Source organism: Ictidomys tridecemlineatus, chromosome 1 (assembly GCF_052094955.1).
Source record: "Ictidomys tridecemlineatus isolate mIctTri1 chromosome 1, mIctTri1.hap1, whole genome shotgun sequence".
Taxonomy (NCBI): Eukaryota; Metazoa; Chordata; class Mammalia; order Rodentia; family Sciuridae; genus Ictidomys; species Ictidomys tridecemlineatus.
The window spans coordinates 147,580,269-147,606,830 of NC_135477.1; the positions used below are offsets into that span (position 1 = coordinate 147,580,269).

Below are 26,562 nucleotides of genomic sequence, written 5' to 3' on the forward strand. Positions count from 1 at the left end.
GGTGGACAGGGGTAGTGGGGTGGACAGGGGTCAGATGTTCAGGGATGAGGGCTGCAGCCAGGACTCTGACCTTTCTCAGGAGAGTATCATGAAGTGTTCTAAGTTTGTGTTGTGTGGGGGTGTGTGACAGTGTGGCCAGACTTGTTCTAAAAGAACGCTTGGTGTCTATCTGGAGAATAGGTCTGTAGTACAGAGAAGGTGCAGGTAGAAGGTGAAAAGTCCTCCCAACCTTATTTAATCAAAAATGAATGAATATTTGGGAAGGGGTCAGGGGTGGGGGGGCAGAGTAGTTTTCTGCTTGTCTCTGTCCCAAAGCCTCATCCAGTTCTCCTCTTTCCCTTTCACCCCCCTCTGGGAAAACCCAACAGGCTAGTGCTGGGGCCAGTTCTCAAGGGGCGGCGACAGAATCAACACTGAGGGATACCACAGGGTTAATGCAGGGACAAGAACGTAGAAATGATAGAAGGCTTCCACAGGGGACTAACAGCTGTGGGCCCCCAGAGAGCATAGAATGCAGAGATGTAGTAGGTGCATAACTTTGGGCAAGCAGAGCAGAAATTCACTCAAACCCTGTGGTGCATAAAAAGCATCAGGGAGCCTGTTAAAAAATGCAGACTCTTGGAGACCCTCCTAAGGAATGCTGATTCAACACATTGGTTCAACACATAGCTAGCAATCCTATTTTAAAGAAACTCTCTCCAGTCTTCATCAAGATGATTCTGAGCTGAGTGATCCGACGACCTCTCTTCTGAGAATGCCTCAGCGCTGGAATCCTCTTGGCCTTCTATCCTCAGTTCCCTCAACTATCTTGCACCAGCCAGGGCCTGAAAGCTGGTGTATGCCCTGCATTGAGATGTGAATAACCCACATTCCCGGCTCTGGCGTCCTGACTGCCCAGCGGGCCGCACGGCAGCACATAGCCGCCAGGGGGCGCCAGAGGCCTCAGCTCCGGCTCTCCAGCTTCTCCGCCCGCGGACGCCGCGCCCGAGCCGGCGAGCGAGCCAAGCCAGAGCGCTGCGGGCTCACAAAGCGGCCGGACGCGCGGCGGCGGCGGCTGGTGGCAGGAGCGTCGGGAAGCCAGCCAGAGATCAGCTTTCTCTACGACCGCACCAAGGAGCTCGAGCAACTCGGACGCGGGGACCCGGGCCGGCCCCCCAAGGTACGTGCCCCGCCGAACCCAGCTCTCCAAGTTGGCGTAGTTGGGACCTTCCTTGCCCACCCGGAGGGATGGCAGGGTCAGGGCCTGGGGGTATCTCCGCACGCCCCTCTTGCATCTGAAACCGCAGGGCGGGCGAAGCTTTCCTCTCCCTTAGCTAGGGACTCGAGACCCCAGTTGCGGGCATCCACCCCCGCTTCCAATTTTGCCCAGAGCCTGCGCTGCTGCTGGAAACCCTGCTCACCCTCTCCAAGCCTCAAAGCTGTGGGCACCGTCTGTGCGAGTGCGGCTTGCGGATCCCGGGCTCTGGGTTTTTGGGGAGGGGTACCCACACCCCTGACCCGAGAGCAGTATTCTGTGGGGCACCCAGAGAACAGGTGAGAGGGGTCCTCTGTAGTTTGCTAGCTGCACCTAATTTATGCCCCAGCCTCTGCATTTGTAGCCGAGTCCCCCATGCGTGAGACTGGTCCCAAGGTCTCTAGCTCCGCGGAAGCGCCCCAGGTGTGCTAGGGACGACCCGGTCCCCGCTGTGAGGTCTCCACCTCTACGGCTGGGGCCGGTTTCTGAAGCGCTCAGACGCGGGGTGCCCGGGCGAGAGGCTCACGGTCGCCCTAGGGACTCAAGGGTCGGTCGTGCCCTGCTCCGCAGATGCCAGCGATCGCGGTGCTCGCGGCGGCCGCCGCGGCGTGGTGCTTCCTCCAAGTCGAGAGCCGGCACCTGGACGCTTTCGCCCGAGGCGCGGGCCTCGATAACGGCAATTTCCTGGACAATGACCAGTGGCTGAGCACCGTCTCTCAGTATGACCGGGACAAATACTGGAACCGCTTCCGAGACGTGAGTACTGCTGCTGCTAGATCCTGCGGGGCAGGGGAGGGGTCTCTTGGAGAGGAGGGCTCTGGGGCCTGGTGGGAAGGTTGTCAGGTGCAGACCTCCCACGGAGGGCGTCAGTGGGTGCGTCTTGCCGGAGAGGAACTTTAAAGGGAACTTTGAAGGCTTGATGCTCTTGCCCGTTACCTGTTGTTCAGGTGTATGTATTTGTAGGACTGGGGCAGGTGATCGCACTAATACACAGCACAAACCCAAGCAACTGTGGAGAGACAGACTCCCTAAGCTTCTGAATTCTCCCGATGGCAATGACTGATTTTGCCAAGCCCAAGGGAGAAGCTTCCTGGGGCAGCAGTGATTTGGACCATTTTTGGGGTGTATTAGAAAATTTTTTACTGGAGAGGTTAGGCTTGGGGATGAGCCCAGATCATTTATTTCAGAACCAGTTATGGATGGTATGAGAGGAGTCATGGTGGAGGGCTGCCCTGACAATGGGTCTGATAAAATATTGGGAAGGTCCATGGAGGTTTTGACCCTTTGAATCTTTAGGGAAGGGGGAAAGAGAGCAGGTGGCCCATGGAATTGGCCCAAATCCCTGAAGGAGAAGCCTGGGAAGGAAGAAACTCACTCCTGGACTCAGAAGCACCTGTGCTACCTGTTTCTGCCCCGGGATTGGCTGCCACTTCCCAGGTGTGCCCCAGAAGATGTGGGAGCAAGAGGCACCAGTTCAGTCTTTCAGCAGATGGCATCCCTTCTGTGTAGTGGGAGCTTCTGCCAGCTCCTTCAAAGACTGCCCCAGGTGGCTGGGGCCATGCTCTTCAAGGGGACTTGGAAGTGTGATATTTTATGGTACTTAACATTAGAAGGTTTTGTCTTTCCTATATATGCCTTAAATATTGTAAAATGTCTAATACTTAACAAAAAGAAAATTTTTGTGTTCAAATGCATTGTTTTGTTTCTGGAGCAGTTTTAGGTTCAATTAATATTTTTTGCTAAATTACTGTTAAACTAATATTTTTAGCAGCATGCATGTGTTTTTAAATAGCTTGATCCATACCACATAGCCCTCCGTTTTGTCATAGGCATGTTTATAGGTTCTTCGAGGTGGGAGATAAGTGGAGGTCGTCTACTCATCTCCACTGGATTCCTCATAGTCCCATTTCCAGTATCCCTTGCAGGGAGAAGGTATAGGGAATTGAGTGAATGTCAGACGTTTGTTTCCTTGTGCTTTCTAAAGAGCATCCCCTTCAGGTCCCATTTTAGAACAGCAGATGAACTCATAGCCTTGAGTGGGGTTTGCTTATCTCTCTATTCCCCATTCTTTCTTTTTCCCATAGTTGATGGTGGGCTGCTTCTCCTAGAAAGGGACCTTCAAGCACTTTCATTGAACTTCTACAGTTATTTGGGGTACTACTTTTGTAGCAGATATACTCCCTGCAGTCCTCTCCCACTCCACCACATGTTCTGGCCTGCTCTGTTAACCATCCTTGGGCCCCTTTTCTGCTCAGATCTGAGGAGCCCTGCACTGACTACCTTTGACTTATGACTGAAAAAGATGCCCAAACCATGAAGCTTTTGTTTGTTGACTCACCTAGGTAGAAATAATTTTGCTTGGTGCTTTTGGTTTGTTTGACCAGTTTTAGATAGTTGGAAAGGGCAGATGCTAAACTCTGCTAGAGCTGGGCAAATTGGGCCAGGTGTAGAAGTGAAGGGCTACCTTTGCCGGTACCTTGATTCCCAGAGCAGGGGTGGAATGGTGGGAATGCCTTGTGCTTGTTGGGATCTTTGGATTGTGGAAAAGTCTACCCTGCTTTTGTGCTTCTTTAAGGTTTCTTTCTCACGGTATCTTATATGTGACATTCTTAATTCTCCTTTACTTTTATATTTTTAAAAATTGGGCTTCATTTCTAATCTTGCTTACGGGTAGTGCTGACATTTTATATCCTTGGATCAATGTTTTTTCCTAAACCTGATTGATGATGAGGCCTACCTGGGGTGTTTGCTAAATTATAGCACCCAGGCTCTTCCCTCCTGTAGGTTCTGATTCCATATTTCTGGGGTGAGTGCTAGGATTCATATTTTAAACAAATATACAAGGTAATCCCTATGTTTAAGAAACACTGCCTTAGCTATTGTAAAAAAAAATTCGAGGCTTACCAATGAAAAGAGACACTTTTAATGTTCAAATACATTGAATTTTGATTCTGGACCAGTTTTAGGTTTTAAACTACTATTTTTAGCAGTATATCATTTGTAAAAAAGATGATTCGATCCAGAATAACATTAAAAACATCTAAAAAATGTCTAAAACAATCTCAAACATCATCAATCATCAACCTTTTTATATGCTTCATCTTATACCAGCAGTGGCTCAGACACAATTTACTGCCATTAACCTCTTGAAAGTGTTGCAAAATTCAGACCAGATGCTCTTTTAGGGCAAGTTCAAGTGTCTTCAGTTGGGTCATTTACTTGGAATAACCACAAAGCCCGAGTCCTCTGGGATTAGAAAGTAAAATGTTGCTTTCTCTACAAATCAGCTACTCAGCGGACAATAGTCCCAGTTAGTGCTGCAGTTGCTCAATCAGGCTGATCTTTTTCGCTGAGCTAGGCCTTGTTTTAGGTTGAGAAAGCCTCCGCCTCTTTGCTATGGTTTTTGTTGTTGTTTTTCCAGAGCCTTGGATAACTTTGAAAGGCTGTGTCCTAAGATTACTGTTAAGATGCTTGTCAATTTTTGAAACTCATTGTGTGAGAAACTACTTGCATTACCCTCTGCTTGCTAATTTGTTCAACTTTGGGGAAAGTTAAATTTGAATGTGGGAAACTGAAAGCTAAGAGCTCTTTTTGGAGAGGTGATGACATTCATTGGTGGTTTTTACTGGGCCAACATTGAAATGGATATGATGGCGAGATGTGTATTCCATGCTCCCTTGACTACTGTGTGTGCTGTGATATAGCCAGAGACAACTAAACAGCCTCTACTTATCACTTGTGTGCTCTAGGCACACAAATATCTACTATCTCTGTTTCAGAAGTAAAACCTTCTTGGCTTGTTGACTACAGTTAAGGATCCAGGAGAAATATAACAACATTCAGATGATTGCTCCTAAATGCATTTGTGTTCTATTAGTTTGGTCATTATTCTTTTACAAAGACTAGAAATTGGGATGTTTTTGGTCATAGGGAGGCCTGAACTTTTGCACAAATACAATATAAAGGAGGAGGATATGAAAAAGGCAAATGTTTGTATTGCTTGTAATAAATTCTTGTCTCTAGATGTCATACAGCGTAACTCCTTTGTGGTTTGAGATTTAGACATCAAGATACTACTAATCTGATATGACTTTGACTTTCATGACCTTTACCACAAGGAAAAATCCTTCTGTTCATTTTTCATTCATTTGTTCCAACAAATACTTTGCGTACCACGTGCTAGGCACTAGGTTGTAAAGGTGAATGGGGTTAATAAATGAAATCTCTTATGTAACCTCTCATCCATTCTTAGGCTGCTATACATTTCTCTTTCATTTTTTTAAAAGTACGGTTTTTCTTATAAAGGAAATATGTTCTGGTTGTAATTGAAAGGGTAAAATATTGCAGAAATAGATAATAGCTAACATGTATGGAACACTTATTGTGCCAGGCATTGTTAAAAGTACTTCCTATATGTACTATATGTTATTTCAATTACTATTCATAACAATCCTATAAAAGAAGTGCTATTATTCCCTATTTTCTGGGAGGTTTAAGTCTCTTGGTTAAAATTTCAGAGCTGGGATGTGGAGGAGCTTGGGTTCCACAGCCACTCAAGGGCTGGGTGGATTTGAGTGTGCAATTCTATTGACATCACATTACAAATCTTCCCTGCTTAGAGCCTGAGAGCCATCAATGGAGAACCTTAGGCTAAGACAAAGTGCAGTAGGAAGCCAGGTGGACACAGCTTACTGCAGAAGTCATGTCAGCCCTTATCGGCTCCTACTAATAAGCTTTGGATTTGATTAAAATAATATTGTTGCTTACACTAAACATGGCATTTTCTTTCTTTTACACACATGAAACTAGCCCTGACATTTAACTCCAGGATAATTGCCTTTATCAGGCCCAGAGTCTCAGAAGTGTTGCCTTGGCTGGTATTTATCTTACTGTAGAGTGACCTGGGTTTGTAATTCTAATGAGAGTGCAAGGACCAGCCTACACTCTTTTTTCCTTCTGGTGCATACCCTGTGGAATTCGGTGGTCTCTGTAGCAGAACTGGGGTGGCAGCAAGCATCAGATCTGCTCATTTGATCTTAGCATCTCAGCTATAATGAGTTTCAAGGGCAAGTGGAGCTTATTGATAGAACAGGGGCTGGCTCAGTTGGTGGGGCTGATTACAAGAGAGGTGGTATGGCTTAGTGGATCAGTCATTAATCTGTCACCACAGAAACTCAGCTTGTAATGGAGAGTAGCAGAAAATCATTTTGATTAAACAGGTTCAAGGAGACTTAAATGAGTCTGTGATCCTGACTCTCTTTAATGAACCCACTATCTTAAATCCCTTGTACCAGATGACCACTGATAGAAAAAATTATTTCACAGAGATCGTTATAAAGGGACAATTTGAAAGTGGATAGGCCTAAGAGCATTCTTGTCTTTTCTGTCCTTACCTTCAGTTCTCCCTTGCCAGAGAAAAGCTAGGTCTTGCCTGGTAGGTGTGGTAGAGCTTTTTGCTCCAGTTGACCTTCTCAGGCTGAATGCCCTGTCTCTCCTGGGTCTCCTCAACCCCACAGGATTTCAGCTGGACTGCGTTGCTGGGAGGATAAGTACTTCCCTCTCTGCTGATGAGGCTGTTTTTAAAACCAAGAAGTGGTTCCAAGTGGATAATTGGACCTATAATATTCCCCTAGAGCAATGGGACCTAATCATTAGCTCAACTATTTTATCTTGCTTGAGACAAAGTAATGTTAGTAATTAAATATTTTATAACACATCATTTCTTATTTATTTACTCAATATAGTGCATTTCAAACCCAACTTAGTATCTCACATTGGACATATTCAGAAGGACTTATTTTACCTTTCCTATGGTAAGTTCTACTATGTATTCCTTGGGCAATTCCTCAGATTCAAGATCATGCTTGATCATATCTCCCCAGGTGAGATTATTACAAACAAAAGAAATTTCCTATAAGAGGTTAAATAATTTGCCTAAGCATATAAGTATTCTTTTTTTAACATATGTTATCTAGTATGACACCAAAATATAAGATGTGCTCAGGATGAAAAGTTTAATAGATCCCTGCAGAAAGATGGACTGCAGAGGCCAGCACCCTCATTGTGGAGGTAAGCATGAAATTAACCCATCACAAATGAAAGTGACCACAGCCAGACAAATCACCTGTCTCCATTTTGTCATTGATGGATAGAGAGAAAAGTTATGCCCTGAGCCACTGAACAGATTGATACTCTTGCAAATTTCTGGTTTAAATGCGCCATATCATTACATAGTTAATTTAAAGCAGTCTTAAGTTGCTTGTCTCTGAGCCTCTGACTCCTCATCTGTTTTATTGGGAGAATACAATACAATATACTATTGTTGAGGACTTGGAAAGTGACTGAAATCTAGTCCAAGCTGGCTTAAATAGATTAGAAAACTTAGTGTGTAACTGAAAATTCTACTGATAAACTGTGGTTTCTTGTAAGGCTACACCCGGGGGCTCAAGTTAATACCATGGGATTTGGAGTTTGTGTATGTCTGTCATTCTCTCTCCTGCCCCTCTGCCTTTGGACTTTATTTTCCCTTATGTTAGTTTTATTCTCAGGCTGATTAATTCCATATAGTAGCTCATTAATTTGTATAGTATCAAAGTTACATCATTGTATAATTTTTATGTCTCAGCAGTGGCAATAAAAGTTCTAGAATGAATGAGACTTGTCAGATTTACCTGTGTTATGTACCCATTCCTCAGTCCCTTTGCCCAAGTTGGTAGAATATGAAGATTTTGCAGGGCTGTGTTACATGCCCAGAGCTGGAACTGAGAATTGGCACTAGTGGTGATGGGGCTTCACTGGGTCCCATGTTTTGAGAAGGGCAATTCCTTAAGGAGAAATGCGTGCCTGGAGGGCAGATGTCAACAGATGTCCATTATGTTGACTGGCTGCACTGGGTTGGCATGAAGAGTAAACTGGCTTAATGCATTGTCTGGCTTATTAAGTGCTTGACAAGAGGAGGCTGTTATTTTTATTAATATTAACTTCTATAGCATTTTATGCATTATTATTCTTCAATTCATAGTTGTGTATGCCTATATTCTAGCTTCTTTAATAGTTGGATACTTCTTGAAGTAAGATCCTAATTCTCATGTCTTGCACACAGCAGGTGGTCAGCATTTTGTTGACTTGAATTGCATCCTAAGCACACCTCCTGGATCAATCCCTGGGGAAGAAAAGTCTTTTGGAATATAATAAGCACATGGGCTGCTAGTGGTCTGATAGGTGAGAATTCTAGGTGTCACACACATTGAAAAACTATTTTTTTTCTTTTTTGGCCAACCTCTATCTCTAAGCCAGGACTTCACAACTTTGTAATTCCTTTCAGGATACACTATTATAAAGAACTTGCTATCTCCAGACCTTTACTATAGAGCCCAGGGCAGGAAGCTGCTCAGGGAATGTTTAGATGAATTAGAATCCATGAGGGAACTTTCCACACCACCATGGATTGTGGGGGTTCATTGTAAAGGGGTGACCTCAGTAATTCATACTAGCTTTGAATATGTGCTCATTCTATTAGTAATTCACAGTGGTGGTGGGTACCAACATATTGAGTGTCTTTGAGAGGCAGGAGGAATCTGATACAGGGGAAAAAAATCCGAAAAACTCCCTCACCATTTAGGCACAGTCTCCCATCCTGTACAGAGATCCTTGTGGCTAAATGAGATCATGGTTAAAAGCCCACTCTTAATGACAGCTCTCAATCTAGTCTTGTCCCGGATAAGCTTGAGTCTTTGACTTGGGCATACTTGGGATGCTCCTGATCTCTGAGTGGCCAGTGTCCCTGATGTTTTGATTTGTTTTCCGAGGCTCACTTCTATTCTGCCTCATGAGTGTGGGCCATGGCATACAGCCATGGTTGCTGCTTTCTGTCTTAGAAGCATGTTGGGGAAATTCATTCCATGATCCTTGAGCCTGTCTTTGCTCCATTGGTTGCCCGTTTGGAAGGCTGTGTGAGCTTACTTCCCATTCTGTTACTTTCCATTTGTAGATCCTGGCAGAGAAGACCTCTCCGTCATATTTCATATGATGCTGGGGTCCCTCCTGAAACCAGCAACTACCATCATGAAATATCTGGGATGGGGTTTGTGCTGGGCTCTGCCCAAATCCTAGTTATGTGAAGGCCCTGGGGGACCTGTTACACCAGCTAAGCTTTAATTGTCTGTAATCTCTGATCCAGTTGCCCTTAGCCCATCTCAGGAGGGAGAACCTCATCTCCTCCTGCCGCATGGTCCCAGGCTGGCTGTATAGGCAGGAAGGGGGATGGGGTCCATTTTGAGGCAAATGGTCCAGCCAGTCTGTGTGTTACTATGGCTTCCTTTGTTATCAGATGCTTGCAGTTTGGTCTTGGTGACCTTAGTATCATTGTCCTTGGGGTAGCGTCTGTGGCAGTTAGCAATGCTTCTTGTTGGTGTTTAGGCAGTCCTCAGGCTCCAGGTTTGGCTTTAGAACTACCTGGAAATACTAGTAAGCTTGGCCAGACCTTCGTTCGTTCCTTCTTTCCAAAGACCCACCTCTTCCATTTCAGATCATGACAGATAGTCAGAGGGCCTAGACTTCACTGCAGCTGAAACAGATTTGCTGTGGTTTAGGAAAACCCAAACAATAACAAATAGTTCACACAGGGCAGGGTGGTTTGTTGTTGTCAAAATTCTTCCAAAATGCCAGCTATGCCATTTCTTTGCTAGGTGCTGGGTGCAGAAGACAGACAGGGCTCATACTGTCCTGGTTTAGTGTGGTAGACAGATAAACAATCACAAAATAGTTACATTGGTGTGGCTGAGAAAAGTGCTAAGTAGGTAGAGACGCTGTTGCTTTTAGAATGCATACCAGGGAGGAGGAGGAACTCAATGCATGAGAAAGGCTCAGAGGCTGAGCCCCAAGGATGGCAGGAGCCAGCCAGGTAAGGAGCAGAGGCGATTGCATTCCAGGCAGTGGGGCCAGCAGGTCTGAAGTCCTGAAATGGGAAATCCTTTGAGGATCTTCCATCGATGTGTTTGCCCCAGGATTCCTGCAAATGGCAAGCTCTTCCTGAGGGTGCTTCGAAAGCATGCTCCATACATTTTCAATTTAACAAACATTTTGTGAGGGGCAGGGAAGTGAGTCAGCTGTAGAAAGTGAGGCATACAGATGGCCCCAGTTCTTGGAAGGATGGGCTGTTCTTTTCTCCCCTCTTCTGTGACTTTCTCTTGTTGCATGCACCTTGCTTTCCCAGTCCTCCTATCCCAAGAATACTTACTACTTCTCTAGTGTCTTTAGAATATGAGTTTTTCCTTCCTGCTGGGGTCAAGAGTCCTAGACTTCAGAGCTCTGACAATTCCCACTGCTGTTTAGAAATAAGGACACTGTAGAGTTTTCTGGACAGAGTGATGATTTGTCATGTTTATCTTTCAAAAATGACATTAGTATTCATGGGGCTGCTCCTTGTCCCCACCCCCACCCCTACTGCTGAGAACCAACTGGGGGCCAGACTTTGAGGCTAAAGATGAAAAACAAGCTTTTCAGCTTCAGGGATCACTGTTTGGGGGAGAGACTGACACACAGGCAGTCACTGTGGTGGCCCATGGGGAGTGCTGTGTGGCATGTGCTTTTTACAGCCCTTGGATCTGCATTTAAACCAGAAATCTGAAAGAGTAACAATCTGTTCAGTGGCTCAGGGCATAACTTTTCACTCTATCCATCAGACATGAATATAATGGTGTCTCATTCACAGATCAGGAATTTTTCTTTTTTTCTTTTTCTTTTTTTTTTTTGAGAGAGAGAGAGAATTTTTTAATTTTTTTTTTTTTTTAGTTTTTGGTGGACACAACATCTTTATTTTTATGTGGGGCTGAGGATCGAACCCAGCACCCTGCACATGCCAGGTGAGTGCGCTATAGTTTGAGCCACATCTCCAGCCCATCAGGAATTTTTCTAGAAAGATGATACTGGTGTCCATTCTAATTTGCTTGGGTTAACTTTTCTTATGGTTCTGTGAAAATATATTTCTAAGGAGACCCTCTCCCATTTGATGCTTGAAAGTGAACTTTGATGCACTGGGGAAGGAAAGAAGGATGAGTTATACAACAGATTCTTCCTGTGTGATTTTGACATATCACACTATAGCAAGCACTGTCAATAGCACCCCACTTAATGACATGGGGGTAAACAGCCATTTATGCAGAGTCTGTTGGTATCTGTGCAGTAGATCAGGGAGCAGAGCGTATTACAGGTGTCCCAGATGATGTTGGCACTAATAAAACATGGAGAAAACATTTGTGCAGACAGCAGAGGACTCTACTCTCTCTCTCTCTCTCTTTTTTTTTAACTGTACCCTTTCCGTCCCACACTGTAGATGGAATCACTTGAACGCATTCCTAAGGGAGCCCAAGGTGAAAACGGAAGTGCCCTGAGGGATGGATGTTCCGCAGCAGCATTTTCAGACTGATACCTCTGTAATCTTAGAAAGTCACTGTCAGGGCTTGTTTTAGGTACAGATTTCAGCCTGCTAGTCTAGAGCACAGATGTCAGTAGGTCAGGAATGGGATCCAGGAACCTGCATTTTAAATAATCAGTCCAGATGATTCTGATGCAGGTGTTATCAGATTGCATTTTTAGAAAACTCCTGGAGAATTACTATTTATTCCAAAGAGCCAATACTGATAGCTCCAACAAGTAATATATTAGACAAATGAATATTTTATTTTGAAGATTTGCATTAGATTATTATGAGTGTAGTTATTTTCTCTTTATGCCAGTAGGGCCCATTGATATTAGCAGAAAGAAAGATCTTATCTTTCAGTGTGTGTGTCTGTGATGGTTTCCCTAGAGTGGAATAACAGTTAACCTTTGACCTGTACCAAGGGCATAGGGATACTTGCACACAAGAGCATAGTGGAACTGATATGGGAATCCTCCATAGATTAAATCTTAGGGGGATCATCTCAGCAAATCTTCCTGTCTCCAGAGGGCTTGCCCAATTCCATTTGACTGTAGTGTGGCTTTGCATCTTCTCTAACAGAATTGGTATGTTTTCTGCATAGAAGATCTGAAGGAAATTGACTCTGGCTTTGGTTTTAGTGTACAGTGAAAAGGGTATTGAATTGGAAGTGGTGTTAAGGGCACATAATAGACAAGGAGTGGTGAATGTTAACAAAGGGTGTTTGCTGTCCTAGGAAGTATGCTCTTAGGCACAGAGATGCAAATGCTGGAAGCTCAGAATGTCTGAAGGATCTGCCCTGCACGATGGCACCACTTGATCCTCTCCTTGGTGTAGAAATCATTTTGTTTGGTTGCTCAGATTATTTTGGAAAGATCAGAGGGTACCAAAAACAGATTCATTAAAATTTGGAAAACAAGAGTTGGCTGCATTCCTTCTTCTGAAGCCCTTCCATTTCTCCCTGAGCAAACTCTGAAACTTTGCTTTACTCTATATTTGGCTGAACCTCCTGTAATTAATAGCTCATTAATGATAACCTAAAATTGATAAAACTGTTGCCAAGAGGGAGAAAGCAGTTAAGGCTATTGAAGAGACTTGTGTGGCTCTCTAGCGTCTTCCTGTTGCCCCCTTGTTAAGGCCTTCTGGAGAGTTTCAGGTCTCACTGGACACGGTGACTCCTTTGGGACTTTGGTGGGCTTGGTTGGTTGGTGTCCAGCTCTTTCTTTAGGTCACAACATTACTCTGCATCAGAGCCAGCCAGCCTTGCTTGGACTTGGGGATCTGGTCCGTAACCTTTGACCAGCCCTCTTAAATGAGGCCTGTGTCACTTTCAGTGAATGGAAGTGAAAATGCTTTTCACAGTAAAGATAAGATAGTGCTATATTCTCTGGTGTTTGAGAAATTGTGAGATTTTTATGTGCTGGGTTGGTGGCTTAAAGACATTGGTACCTCAGGAAGAGCTTTGCTATGATTGTTTGAGCCTTATCTTTAGTCTCCTTCCATGGTTACCCTGGACCCTAATTTCAGTGGGTTTTATTGTTCTTTGCCTTCGTGGCAAGGCTCCTGTTTTAGGCTCACTTAGGACATAGCAGGAGAGAAATATACATGATTACTTTCTGAGACAAAGCACAAAAAAAGAGTTGTACAGTGGTTGGGAAACCTGATGGAAGTTATTCTACAAAGAAAAAGTTTGCAAATGGACTAACACTGTCCTGGGAACTGGATTTCCCAAGGCATTGTCCTTCTTGTGACCCTGGGCCATTTCTGACTGATGGTCACTTAAGCCTACATCTCTATCTGACTGGTGATTTAGTTACCTCAGCTTACCTAGACTCTTAGTAAAATACATCTGCAACCTCTGCTGTTTTGCCAGTGTCTAGGGACCTGAATACTGCCAATAGGAGGAAGGGTGTCAGTCTGTACACTTGAGGGGGAAAGTTTAGACGAGGCAGAACTTGATGTATGCATAAATGCTGAAGTGGAGTGAATTTAGCCTTGTCAGGGCTCTAGGTCAAGGTGTGCAGCAAATGGTGACATAATCATGAAAAAGATCCCCTGGCCTCAGCAGCCCTGAGTTGCTGGGAAGTGTGTTTCATTGAAATATAAGAGATCCCAGGTACCCAAATTGAATCCACCCTACAACCAGCAAACAGGTCAAGAGGCAGAATATTACGAGTCTCTGAGAAGTCCACCTTGTGCTTCTTGCAGTCACTGCCTGTCCCCCTGGCAGGAAGAACACTCTTGGCTTCTAACACCATGGATTAGTTGTGCCTGCTCTTATCCTTTCACAAATGGAACCATAAGGATGTGCCATTTTGTGCATGGCTTCTTGGAATCAACATCTAATTTGGCACTCACTGCACAGGCTGCTGTTTCTTCATTCTCAGTGGTATGGATGCTCCACAAATGATTTGCTTGTTCTATTATTGAGGGGCATTGTGGTAGTTGCCCGGGTTTGGTTATTATGTGATAGCATCCTCTTGGGCATGTCTTCTGGTGACTCCATATTCAGGCACATTTCTAGGTGTGCAATACTCTGGTTACCATGAACTTTTTTTTTTCCCTCTCAATACTGGGAGTTGAACCTGGGGCCTTGTGCATACTAAGCAGATGTGCTACCGCTGAGCTGTGTTCCTGCCCCACCAGTCACCAGAAGAACATTCAGTTTTAACTGAGGTGGTTAAATAGTTTTCCAAAATGATTGGTCCAGTTTACTCTTTCACTTCTAGTATATGAAAGTTCACTGGTAACAATATTTTTGTTTTACTGATTGAGAAATTTTTTAAAAAAGCAAACCTATAGTCTAACTCATATATCCAAATTTCCAGAATGTGTTGAGCATCTGCTGTGTGTCAGGCACTTGCCTTCCTTTATGGGGCTTTTGTTCTAGTGGGGAAAGGGAACAATACAGAAGGGAAGATAGAAGCCATGAATTTGTGCTCTAATCATTGGTTTTCCATTATTTTTTGACTTTATGTTGCACCTTTTTTTAAAAATAATTTAGTTGTAGATGGACCCCATACCTTTATTTTATTTTTTTATTTTTATGTGGTGCTGAGGATTGAACCTACTGCCTTACCCATCATAGACAAGTACTCTGCCACTGAGCTACAACTCCAGTCCTAATTTAAAGAAATAGATAACTTTTAAGGATAATTTAGAAGGTATCCACCAAAATACTGCACTTTTAATCCTTTTTTGGGGACATCTATTTATTGTCAATAGACTTTTAATTTTTAAAATTTTTAATTTTTTTAGTTATTGATAGAACTTTATTTTTAATTTATGTATATGTGGTGCTGAGAATCTAACCCAGTGCCTCACACATGCTAGGCAAGTGCTCTACCACTGAGCTACCACCCCAGCCCCTGTCAGTAGACTTTTTAATACCAAAGTTTTTATTTTCATGGTTCGTATTGTGCTGTTTTTATGATCTGATGCATTCTCTCTCCCTCTCTTTCTCTATCCTTCATTTAATAGCACAATATTAACATTTTAATGATATTAGTCTTTGTAAATGACATTTTATTGGTATGTATTAGTCCAGTGATTGTATATCCTACAACATAGCAAACCAATGTGTCTGATGATAGGAATTAGTTATTTCTGTTTTTTCCAAATAATTGTATAACGAATGTTTGGGGCACGTGAGTCTAACTTCATTTGAATTATTTCTTTTTGATATATTCCCAGAAGTTGAAATGCTTGGTATACTGGCATATGCATTTCAAAGACCATCTACATATATTAGTTACCACGCTGTACAAGTTTCACCCCTAGAATTATAGAATGTGTGTTTTACTGCATCCTTGCCCCAGGATTGGGTATTAGTGGTTTGTTTTTGTTATTTTTTTTGCTTTGCTTTGTTTGTTTGGCCAAGAAGGAGGATGGAATAGAGACCCCATTTGCCAAGACATGTGCAGGCACTGATTCAGCCCAGGTGAGAGGCATAGCCCTCAAGTCTCACTGGCTGGGCTGTTTCTCTGATCCCTGGGTGTTTTGCCAGGGAAACAGGTGTGAGAGGCTCAGCTTGTCCACAGTTGGGAGCAGAACCAGTTGCCCTTCCTCACATTTGCGCCGGGTCTTGCGAGCGCTGGGCAGAGCCTGTTCTCTGAAGAGCCTGTTGAACTCGTTGTGGTGATATTAATGAATCTCAGCCTTGCTTATAATTAGGAGCAGATGCTCCAAGCTGGATTTTAAGTGAAGTTGCTGCTGATGGATCCCCTGCTACTGGTACAATGTCTAGATGCTTTAATGCCCTTGTGGTGGAGAAGGGTTAGAGGAGATCATTAAAAACCAAGTCCATCCTCACTTCGGCAGCAGGGGCTTCTCCTGTGGAATACAGACAAGGCCTGGGCCCACGGCTCAGTCTTCATTTGTGTCTAAGACATCTGCCTGCTTTTCATTACCAAATATTTCCTCCCACCCACAGCTCTCACCACAGGCCTGTCTGGTGCATTCACCTCAGAGTGGGCAGGGAGTAGGTAGGATTTCCTCTAACGCTGTCTCAGGATCATGAATGAGATGAAAAACAACAGTTTTCTGGGTCTGGGTCAGCTCTTTGGGAGCCCTCTGCGGGCCAACAACAGGGATTCTTAGCTGGGTAAGATTGTGTCCCATGGAGACAGTTTTGGACCATAACTGGGCGGGAAGGATGCTACTGACATCTTGTGAGAAAAAGCCAGCAGTGTTGCTAAACATCCTCCCATGCAAAGCACAGCCTCCCCACCTCAGGAAGCAAATGGTCTTTGGAGTCAGGGCTAATGGTAGGTTGTTCCTTTTATAATTAGTATATATATATTTTTTAATGCAAAGTATAGTTCACATGGATGAAGTTGGGAAAGGGAAGCATATTATTAGCCATTCTTTCCTTTATTCTTTTAAGAAATAAATGCTCCAGGTACTTTTCAAGGCTGTGGGACATAGACACAAACCAGACAGACAAAACACCTTTTTCTCATGGAACTTATTCTAGGGTATAGAGCTGCTCTTGAGACTCTTGACTTTGCCAGAATCAAAAGAGAAGACGTGGGGGATGGGGCTGTAGCAGTGCGCTTGTCTAGCATGTGTGAGGTACTGTTTTGATCCTCAGCACCACATAAAAAATAAATTAATAAACGAAGATATCTTGTTTCCCTCTACAACTAAAATAAATTTTTAAAAAAAGGCAGAAAGAATTGAATGAATCTCTTTCATGTGCTGGGGAGATTTGACAGATTATTGCAGCCAATTTTGTTTAATAAAGACCATAAAATTTTTATTATTTTTGCCAAGATAAATGGCAATGGGGAGTTGTTGTGGGAGATGTTGTGTCTTTACCTGTGAGTCACAGTAGATTGCCTACACTGTGAGTCAGAGATCCTGTTGGATTGTGGTACCCTGAAGAGTGTGGAAAATCTAGCATAATAATATTTTACTTCCCCAAAGTAACTGACGGTCTCCACTGTGCCTTGATTCTTGTTTCGTTGCACATCTTGGGGTCTATACATTATTTCCAACAAGATGATCCTTGTTCACAACTCACCTCTTTTTCATATGCTGCACAGCATACTTTTGATGACCTGCTCCTCTGAGTTTTGCAGCAGTGACAGCAGGTCCATGTGATTCATCTTTGGGGTCTATGTTTTACACATTGTCTCCAATTTGGCCTATTAGAAGTACATGTGGATTCTGAGCTCCTTTATTTGGGGTCTGGGCACATGTTTTAGCCTCTCTAAGGCTCCTGACATGTTCATTACATATTTGAGGAAGTGACTGGAGGCTTTTGCCCTCTTTGTTGGGGCAGAAACAGAAACACAACCCATGACAAAGTGATGAAGCTTCACAGAGGATGTCCTCTCCTGCTTTTACTTTGGTTCAAGTAGTCTGTGAGTCCACAGTTAGTCCTTGTAATGCTGGAGATGGGGAGAGTAATGCCTTTGGTCTGTTTGGATGTTTTTGTAGTTTCTGTTCTGGATGCAAGTCTTAGGATGATAGGGTGAATCATAAGACCCACCCTGGAGCTGGGGGAGAGTTCCCTTGGGTATGTTCCATTGTCCCCCCTCCCCCATCTTTATTCTGCATCCCTTCCCAAGCTCCACCAGTGACTATGCTGACATCCAGTCTGGGTTGCTCTCTTTGCTTGACTGGTCCCATCCCTATGCAAGGTTCAGTGTGGTGGGCATGGGTAGCAGTGTGGAAGAAGGCCATCTTTTTGGTTTGATCTAAAAGCCCTTTTCAGTTTGAGGATTCACTTCAGGCTAATATAACTCCTATTCAATGCTAAGGTACATGTACCTTTGTCCTTTCTAGCTTTGAGTTAACTTCACAAGGCCCATTTAGCTTTTTGGCATAGTTTAAAAGGCATGGATGAAAGAGAAGTCCTTTGCTCCCATCACCTGTTCCCCTGACCACAGTTGTGGAGAACCACTTTCTACTTGGTTCTCATACAGAGATGCAAGTGGTTTTGCTGCTATTACAGTTGTCTCACCTGGGACCTTGACCCTCAGACTAATCTTCTGGGGTAACTTTTTAGAAGTTTTTAAAGTCCTCTGTTCCCTTCCCCACTGCACAATTAGTCTTCATGCAAAATGTTTTCTTAGTACATAAAGCTGACCCGCAGAATGGTTGTTCTCTGCAGAAATAACAGGTGTTGATGCAGAGGAAATAAATTTGGCTTGTGTTCTATGGACAAGGGGGACAGGTAAGGATCACATTTCGCCCATTATTTGGGTCAAGTAAATTTCTGAGTTTGAGACTAGGATGTCTTGGTTATTGAACACCTGTGTATTAGGCATGGCGCCAGGCTTGAAGGTGTAGAAATTCAAGACTAAATCTTGGCTCTGAGCAGCAGATGTTCTACTTGGATAAACAGGTAAAGAGACAATGGTAATGCAAGGTGACATGACATGAGTTACGCTAGGGACGCTCCCTCTGTGGGAGCCCCAGGGAAGGTCATCGTTCCCACTGCTGAGGTCAAGGAAGCTATCGAGGAGGAGGCACCTGCTCTGAATTGTGAAGTGCCTTCCAGAGAAAATCAGTTACAGAAGGCAGCGGGGGAAGGAGGTTGTCAGTGAAGATTTTCTGCAGAAGAATCTGCCACCTGGTAAACCCCAGGGCCTTCCAGAGTCAAGGGTTTGTTTAAAGTCCCATTCACAGATGCGTGTTCTGGAAAACAAAGGATTTAAAGAATTTCAGTTTCTGCTTCTATCTTTTGAAGAATGCTAGGGAAAACCTACATCATAATCCACAGCCCCGGTTCTCACAAGCCCTCTTCTCTTCCTCCTCATTGTTCTTTTGGTCCCGGGATGTGCTCAAGACTCTTCTAAGACAATACCATGACGCTCTTCTCTTCCTTCCCCTTCTCTCGGTGCCTCATTGCGTAGTTTTCTCAACTTGTACCTGGCTACATACTTTATGCTTTCCTTGAAATTCTTAGGTGTTCTCCCCTCCTGACTCCCAGGCTGGAAAAAGACAAAAGTGTTCTTTGGTGGGCACGAGGAGGGGAGAAGTAGGGGGACCTTGATGTGTTAATAAATCACCCTGCCAGCCCCGAGGGCCATACCGTGGCTATTCAGTACTCACTCTGCTTAGTAACGATAGTCGAGCTCTAATCCACTTGTCTGGACACATGATTTTCAGACATCTTAATCTCTGTCTCTGTAGGGTATACCCTCTCTGTGCAGTGTAGAACAACGATATCTCTAAAAGAAGCGGGAAGGCTGCATAATAGGATTAGTCCACTGCAGCTGGTAGGGCTGATTAGAACTGATTGTCTTGGGGCAGTATTGATTGTCTTTTGAAAATGATTGCAGCAATATGTGTGGTGGTGTGTGTCCCTGTGTGCTTTAAGGATTGCAGATGTGAACAGCTGCAGCTTTCTGAGACCAGTCACACACATGCACACATCTCTCTTTTACCAAACATGTATGGGCAACTAGTTAGTTTGAGGAATTTCAATCTGGGGAATAAATGGGAGGCAATTTTGTTTTTAATCACCTTCCCTTAATAACATCTTGGTAGACTCTGTAGTTTTCCCTCATTTTTTTTATCTTGAAAACTAAGTTCACTTGTTAAAACTCCTATCTCATATCAAATTTGGGACTTTCTCTTTCTGTTCCCTGCAGACTAGACTTGTGGCTTGAGGAGCTTGTGTTGATGAAGGCATGGCTGGTTATTTCACTCTCTTCTTCCCAAGATTGAGGTCAAGGTGGGCCGTCTGGAGAGCCCAGCAGGGAATCTGCCTTTTACACAATTCCTTGATGTGGTGGTATGACTCCAGGTTGACCTCTTGCTCTTGTCCCCTCTTATTAGTCAGAATGGGTTAAGTGTATTGCTGTGGTAACAACTCCAAAAACCACATTTTTTGGTTTAAAGCAACAAAGGTTCATTTCTACTTCATGGTGCCCATCTCTCATGGGCCAGGAGGGGCTGTGATCAGTGACATCTCTGGACAATGGGTGGCTACAGGCTCCATGGGATGCATTTATCGTCACTGGCAGAAGGAAGAGTGTGCCAGGGGCCTTCCTTTAGCAGTTCAGTACCTCTTAGATAAGAGCAAAGCAAGTCACCTGGCCAGAACTCACATCCAAGGGGCAGTTAAAGGCAATGAACATAGAAGGGGAAAAGTCACATGCTTTTCAGTGGCATTAATGCGTCCCCAATGACATCTTCTGGAGATCTACCCCACTGCTTCAAACTTATAAGGCCCTCTGACCCTGGAGATATGTCCCCATGGAGAGACGTGACACGGTGGCTCCCCTCAAGCTGCTCCTTATGTTGTTGTTGTTTGTTTTCTAATCTCATCTCCTTGCTTTCTAAATCCTGGGGACAGAGGTTTCCCTAAGGCTGTCCCTTCTCCCAGTTGGACCAGTCCTCTTAAATTTTCTTTTCCATGTTTTTAGTTAGTCACCAGACAGATTAGCAAGCTCATTGCCCAAAAGATATCCCAAATAGTGAAAAAAACTTTCCTTCTTGCAGGGGCTCCAGGTTTTGAGCCCGTTCTTATATAATAGCCCTTTAAATGGCACTCAGTTGAGCCATTCACTGCGTTGGAGAGCATTGCATATCCCTAAAGCCCGGTGACCTTGGCCTCCCCTCTCCAGTCCTCTCTTCATGCAAAGTAGGGGCTGGGGAGGGGTGGGCTAGTGTGGAATATTGGTTGGAGTCAGTTCTTTCTGTCCCCTTTAATGAAGCTTTCTAACTAACAATTGTTCTTTAACATATGGAAGTTTGTCGCCTAACCTCCTGCTTTTAAGAATGTTCAAGAATTAGGAGTTCAGCTTTGATCTTTGGTCAGATTTAGGGGGCAAATAAGTCCCACTTGAACAACAAACCTCCATTATAACAGTATTAACCCTCTGCTTGGCAGCACAGAAGTTCATTGATAAATAGAAAATCTTACTAATATGTGCCAGTTTTAAAATCCTCTGGATTTGTTATTCTGCTTGTATTGGTGTTAACTGGAACTTTGAATGCAAATTTCTTTTCCTGCTCAAATTTAGCACATACTAGGGAGGAAAGCTTGTTTAATTTCTTTTAAAACAAATATTTTATAGGGTTATTTAAAGAAAAACTTATTTGTCCATTTAAAGTAAAACTGGTGATTATTTCAAATCTGAATGTCTGTGATGATATGTTAGATATGGATGTATTTTTTCTTAATTCAGAAACTTTTTCCACTTTTGGGGATACTGACACCATCTTATCCCCTGGAGACATCAAATCTTGCTACAGGTGTGTGGTCTGTCTGACCTGCTGGTGAATGTTGGTTCACCAGTTCTTAATGGAACAATAGCAACAGCTAATATTTGCTGAGACTGTATGTGCCAGGTGCTGTTGCAGGATCGCCTTGTCACCATTTGGCTCTGTTTATCAGTCTTCCTTTTGTGCAAGTGAATATCCACACATACACTCAACTCCTCCTCTAGGCATTTTATACAGAGCTTGACTAACCTCTGAAGCTCTACTGGAAGATGGAATCTAAGACTCAGATTGGTGAAGTGGCTTGCCCAAACCTGGGTATGACTCCACTCGTAACTTCCTGAGCACGCCGTGCTGCTGAATGGAGTAAACCACATTCTATTGACTGGCTTGGCAGCCAGCATGTTGACAGGACCTGGGACACCTACAGCTTGGTTACGTGAAGCCAGCATCCCTCTTCCCAGAGTCACAAAGATACGCTGATGTGTGGGAGCTGCCTCTGTCAGCTCTTTACAGCAGTCCTTAGCCTCAGGAGCTGTCTGAGCTGACATGTGGAGCTTAGCAGGGGCACTCTGTTGAAATGAGCTAGGTTTACCCCTCAGATGTGATCGTTCCCTGGGGAGGAAGCAGGGCAGTGTTGTCATGGTCCAGCGGATGCTGACCTACTCTTGCTGAGCTGCTTGTTGGGGTTGTTGGCAGGTTGACAGATTTGCTTTGTATCCTGGCCGCAGGCGGGTCCCACCCCCTTTCTTTCTGGGAGTCATACTGAGAATGTTACATGAACCAGATGCAGGACTCAGCTACCCCCAAATCTGAGTGGTCTGCAAGAGCCTCCACGACTCGACTCTGAAGCTGGTGAGAAAGGCATGCAGATTATACTTCTCCAGAGCTTTCTGCAAATGACTTTCCAGTCTCACTTATAAAAATAAATTCACAACTTAAAAAAAAGAACAACTTACTAAAAAATAACTCATTTTTTTTGATGAGGAAAAAAATAGGAGGAAAAATATAAAGTACCTGTAATCTGGCATCCCAGGATAGTTTTATTGCTTTATGCATTTATATTCCTACATGTGTGCACTTTTAAATAAAATGTACCAAATATGGCCTTTTTTCCCTTTTAAAAGACTATATAAACATCTTTATAGGTCATGCGATAAACTTTGACCACATCTTTCTCATATTCCTTTGGTGGATATTCCAACAATTTATTTAAATTTTGGTTAAACATTGGAAATGATTTCAGTTTTTTCCTGTTATAACAAAGCTGTGATGAGTATTTTTGGTGGGTTTACTTCCTATCCATCCTTATAATTACTTCCTTGGGATAAAAAAAAAAAGAATTGCTGTGAAAAAAGAATATGCAAAAATGTGACACTTTTGTAGAACTAGGGATCACACATGCTAGACCAGTGCTCTAACCGCTGAGCAACAACCCACTTGGCTCATAACATTGTAAGAATTTTATGTGTTTTATTGAAGAGTATATGTGCTGTGTGTACTCAGCCTGAGAAGAACTTGTTTTACAGTAAGGAAGACATCATTGATACCTCTAGAAAACCTTAAGGGCCTCTCCTTGAAGGTCCCTGAGTTTTTTCATTGATGATTCCTTCCACTTTCTTGGTCCTCGAATTTCTATTCTAATGTATAATTTTCACTCTTTTTCTTTTGAGTCAATACCTAGGCATTATTCAAAATATTTTAAAAATCACACAGCATATATATTTCTTCCCACCTCTGTCTCTTAATCTGCCTTCTGTTTGCTACTCTGCTTTATAACCTACTATAGGTAACCACTTTTATTAATTTCTTGTACATTCTTCTATAAATTACATGTACATATCCAAGCAAATAAGACTGTATAATTTATCCTACCAACTTTTTAGACCAAGTTTAGATTTTATATAAACTATTCCGTATTAAGGTTTTTTACAAAAATTATGGTAAAGAGATGTAAAATAACATAGAACACATCTTCATTCTTTGTTTAAAGATACTTTAGCTGACTTATTTCCTAAGGACTCTACATTTTCAAAAGTTATCAGACTCAAGAAATTTAACATTAATACAATGCTACCTAGTATACATTAAACATTTTCTTACTTTCCAAAAGCATCATATATAACTTATTATTTTTATTCCAGGATCTAGTCAGGTAGTGAATATTGAATTTGATTATCATGTCACCTTTTGTGTGGAAAAGAGAAGAGTACCTTTACCTTTTGGGGGAGGGAGGATCTTTCAGGATGTTAACATTTTTGAAGATCTGAGACCAGTTGTCCTTTTGAGTGGTACTCACTCTTTGTCTGATTGCTTCTTCATAATGGGATTTAGATCAAGTCTTTTGACAAGAAGATCACATGGGTGATATTACGTACTTCCCACTATATTACATAAGGCTTCTAATGCCACTTTGTCCTACTATTGGGCATGCTTAGTTTGATCACTTGGTTAAGGTGGCCTCTGCCATATCTCTCATTGTAAAATTGCCCTATTTCCTTTTTATGTATTCGTTAAATCCGTGAGATGGAATTTAGAGGCCATGTGAATATCCTGTGCTTCAACAACCTTTTGCCCAATTAATTTAGCATTCATTGATGATTTTGCCTGTATCAGTCATTCTACTGGGAGATTACGAAGAGATGATTTTTCGATTCTACCATTATTCCCACATTTTTGACCTAGCATTTTTATACCTTATATATGTGTATTAAGAATTGCAATGTAAAAAAGTATTTATATGTTTAATGGCATAATTTGGCATGAACATACTTTATATACATAGTTATGAAAAATGGTGCTGTAAATGGGTAATAATGAATGTAAAGCATTCCACTATTGTCATGTATTTAAAAAATAAATTAAAAAAAATAGAAAAGAAGAGCTCCACTTCTTGTGGAGGTACATATTTCCAATTCATCGTGTTATCATTCAGTGTATTGTCATTACTACCTTTTTCCCTCTTGATGCTCAAATTGCCCCAAGTTTGATTATGGAAGTCCTTTCAAGTTTGCTTTTGTGTCCTTTTTGGCATTCTTAATTTTTTTGATGTATTAAGATGTTCTAGTCCCTCCTTTATATTCTCCCATTCCTGGAATCGGGCATTCATTCTAAGATTCTCAGTTCCTCCTAATGAGAACTGGTATTTATAAGCCAAGAGCTGGATATGTTTATTACTATGGGGACTTGCAATTACTCTTAGGCACTTTAAGTACACAAAGGTAGAAATCACATAAATTATGAGCTTATATTGATACATTCAATGTAAATCTAATAATAAACCATTAGATTCCATAAATCTATTTTTCCCCACAGTGAGAATCCTGATTCACAATAACATTGAATGTACTAATTTATTTATTTTATTTTACAATGCATACAGGAGCCTAGGAATTACACTCACAACAAATCTACTGAAGTTCAAGACTTCTGTGCATTTCTTTCTATTCTTAGACTATATATCACCAAATGTTTTATAGTCAGAGTTGTGTGTTGAAAATACTTGAACAAAATATTATAAGTGATTTTGTTACCATCTTAGTATATAATTAGGTTTATTACTATTTGTAATCAACTTCAGTCTTTGATTTTTTGTCATTTTAAAATTTATTTCTTGAAGACATATTTACATGTTCAAAACTGAAATTGTATAAAATTGTGTACCTAAAAATTGTAAACCCTATTGCTCTCTGAATTTCTTCTCTGTCCCAATATACTCACTATAGATAACCACTTTTATTAGCTTTCAGGATTTTTTATTATTTCTATGTCTTTTTCTACAAACACAAGTATGTATATGTGTTTTGTTGTGCATATAAAGTCATGTGTTGCTTAATGATAGGAATATTCAAGAAATGCACTGTTAGATGGCTTCTTCATTGTGCAAACATCACAGAATGTGGTTATATAAACCAAGCTGGCTAAGGCATCATTAGGTGATATCATGTCATGGGCCTATGGTTATGCATGTGGTCCAACACTGATTGAAATATCCTTATGTGGCACATGAATGTATAGATGTATATATGTCTCTGTGTAACGTATGTGTTATGTATGTGTATATCTCATATGTACCCTTTATCTTGATTGGTTTTCCCCAATTAAGTGGTTTGTATGGCTACAGAATTGTTTATATTGTGTGCTTTAATAGTATTTTATTTGTTCAGTCTTCTCTGGAGGGGATTTAGGTTGTTTCAACATTGGCTGGCATTTTCATGATGGCAAGTGAATAACTGTGCATCTGTTGTTTTGTATTTGTGGAGGTATATCTTAGGGGTAAATTCCTAGAAGTGGAATTGCTGGTCAGAGAAGAAGCATATGCAGTTTTGAAAGCTACCAAATCCCCCACCATGGGGCTAAGACATTTTGCACTCCAACCAGCAACATATAATAGTGCTTGGTTTCCCATAGCTTTACTGACATAATATTTGTTGAAGCTTTTGGATTTTTCCAAATAGGGTAGGTAAGAAATTGCTTTACAGCATTTTTATTTATTTGTTTGTTTGTTGTTGTTTTTGGTGCTGTGGTAGATTGAACCCAGGCCCTTAGTCATACTAAGCAATTGCTCCACCACACCACTGAGCTATAACTGGCTCTTTTCAAAAATTTCTCTCTTAAATTTTGAGACTGGGTCTTGCTAAGTTGCTGTGATGGCCTTGAACTTGAGAACCTTCTGCCTTACCTCATCAAGTACCTGGGATTACAGGTATGTACCACCATGCCCAGTTCATAGTATAGTCTATATACATATATTTCTCTTATTGTTAATGAAGTACAATATCTTTTCATATATCTTACATGTTTTTGTTCTATAGACTGTTTATAAATTTTGCCTATTTTTTTTCTATTGGATCCTTATTCCTTTTTATACTTTTAAAAAAGTTTCATAGTACTCCATTTTCTAGATAAACTTTAAAAAAATTATCTTTTCTCCTATTAATGGAAGCTGAGGTTGTTTCTTATGTTTTGCTGTTAAAATATTGCTACAATATATAAAAGGGAAAATTCACTTTGTCTTTCAGTTAAAATTCAGAAGTGGATTTGCTTGGTCAAAGTGTATATGCGTTGGTTACTTTAATGGATTTTTAAAATTATGTTCTCCTTCCATGATTGCCCCAGTTAACACCCATGCCAGTAGTGTATATGAGCACCTATTTCACAGCCTCCTAAGCCAACTGGATTATTGCCTTCTAATAGGTGACACATAAGATCTCAATGAAGTGTAAATTTG

The 26,562-nt window shown here is 42.1% G+C and overlaps 1 protein-coding gene across 1 annotated transcript in view; it reads left to right on the forward strand.

Annotated features, from left to right (window-relative positions):
• The first annotated feature begins 984 nt into the window (after positions 1-984).
• The window catches only part of Spock1 (SPARC (osteonectin), cwcv and kazal like domains proteoglycan 1), a 498,332-nt gene continuing 472,754 nt past the window's right edge, over positions 985-26,562 (forward strand). The window contains exons 1-2 of the mRNA XM_013361913.4: positions 985-1,159; positions 1,805-1,990. Of these exons, the coding sequence (XP_013217367.2) occupies positions 1,805-1,990 (186 nt within the window). The 5' untranslated portion in view covers positions 985-1,159. The remainder of the gene's footprint in view (positions 1,160-1,804; positions 1,991-26,562) is intronic.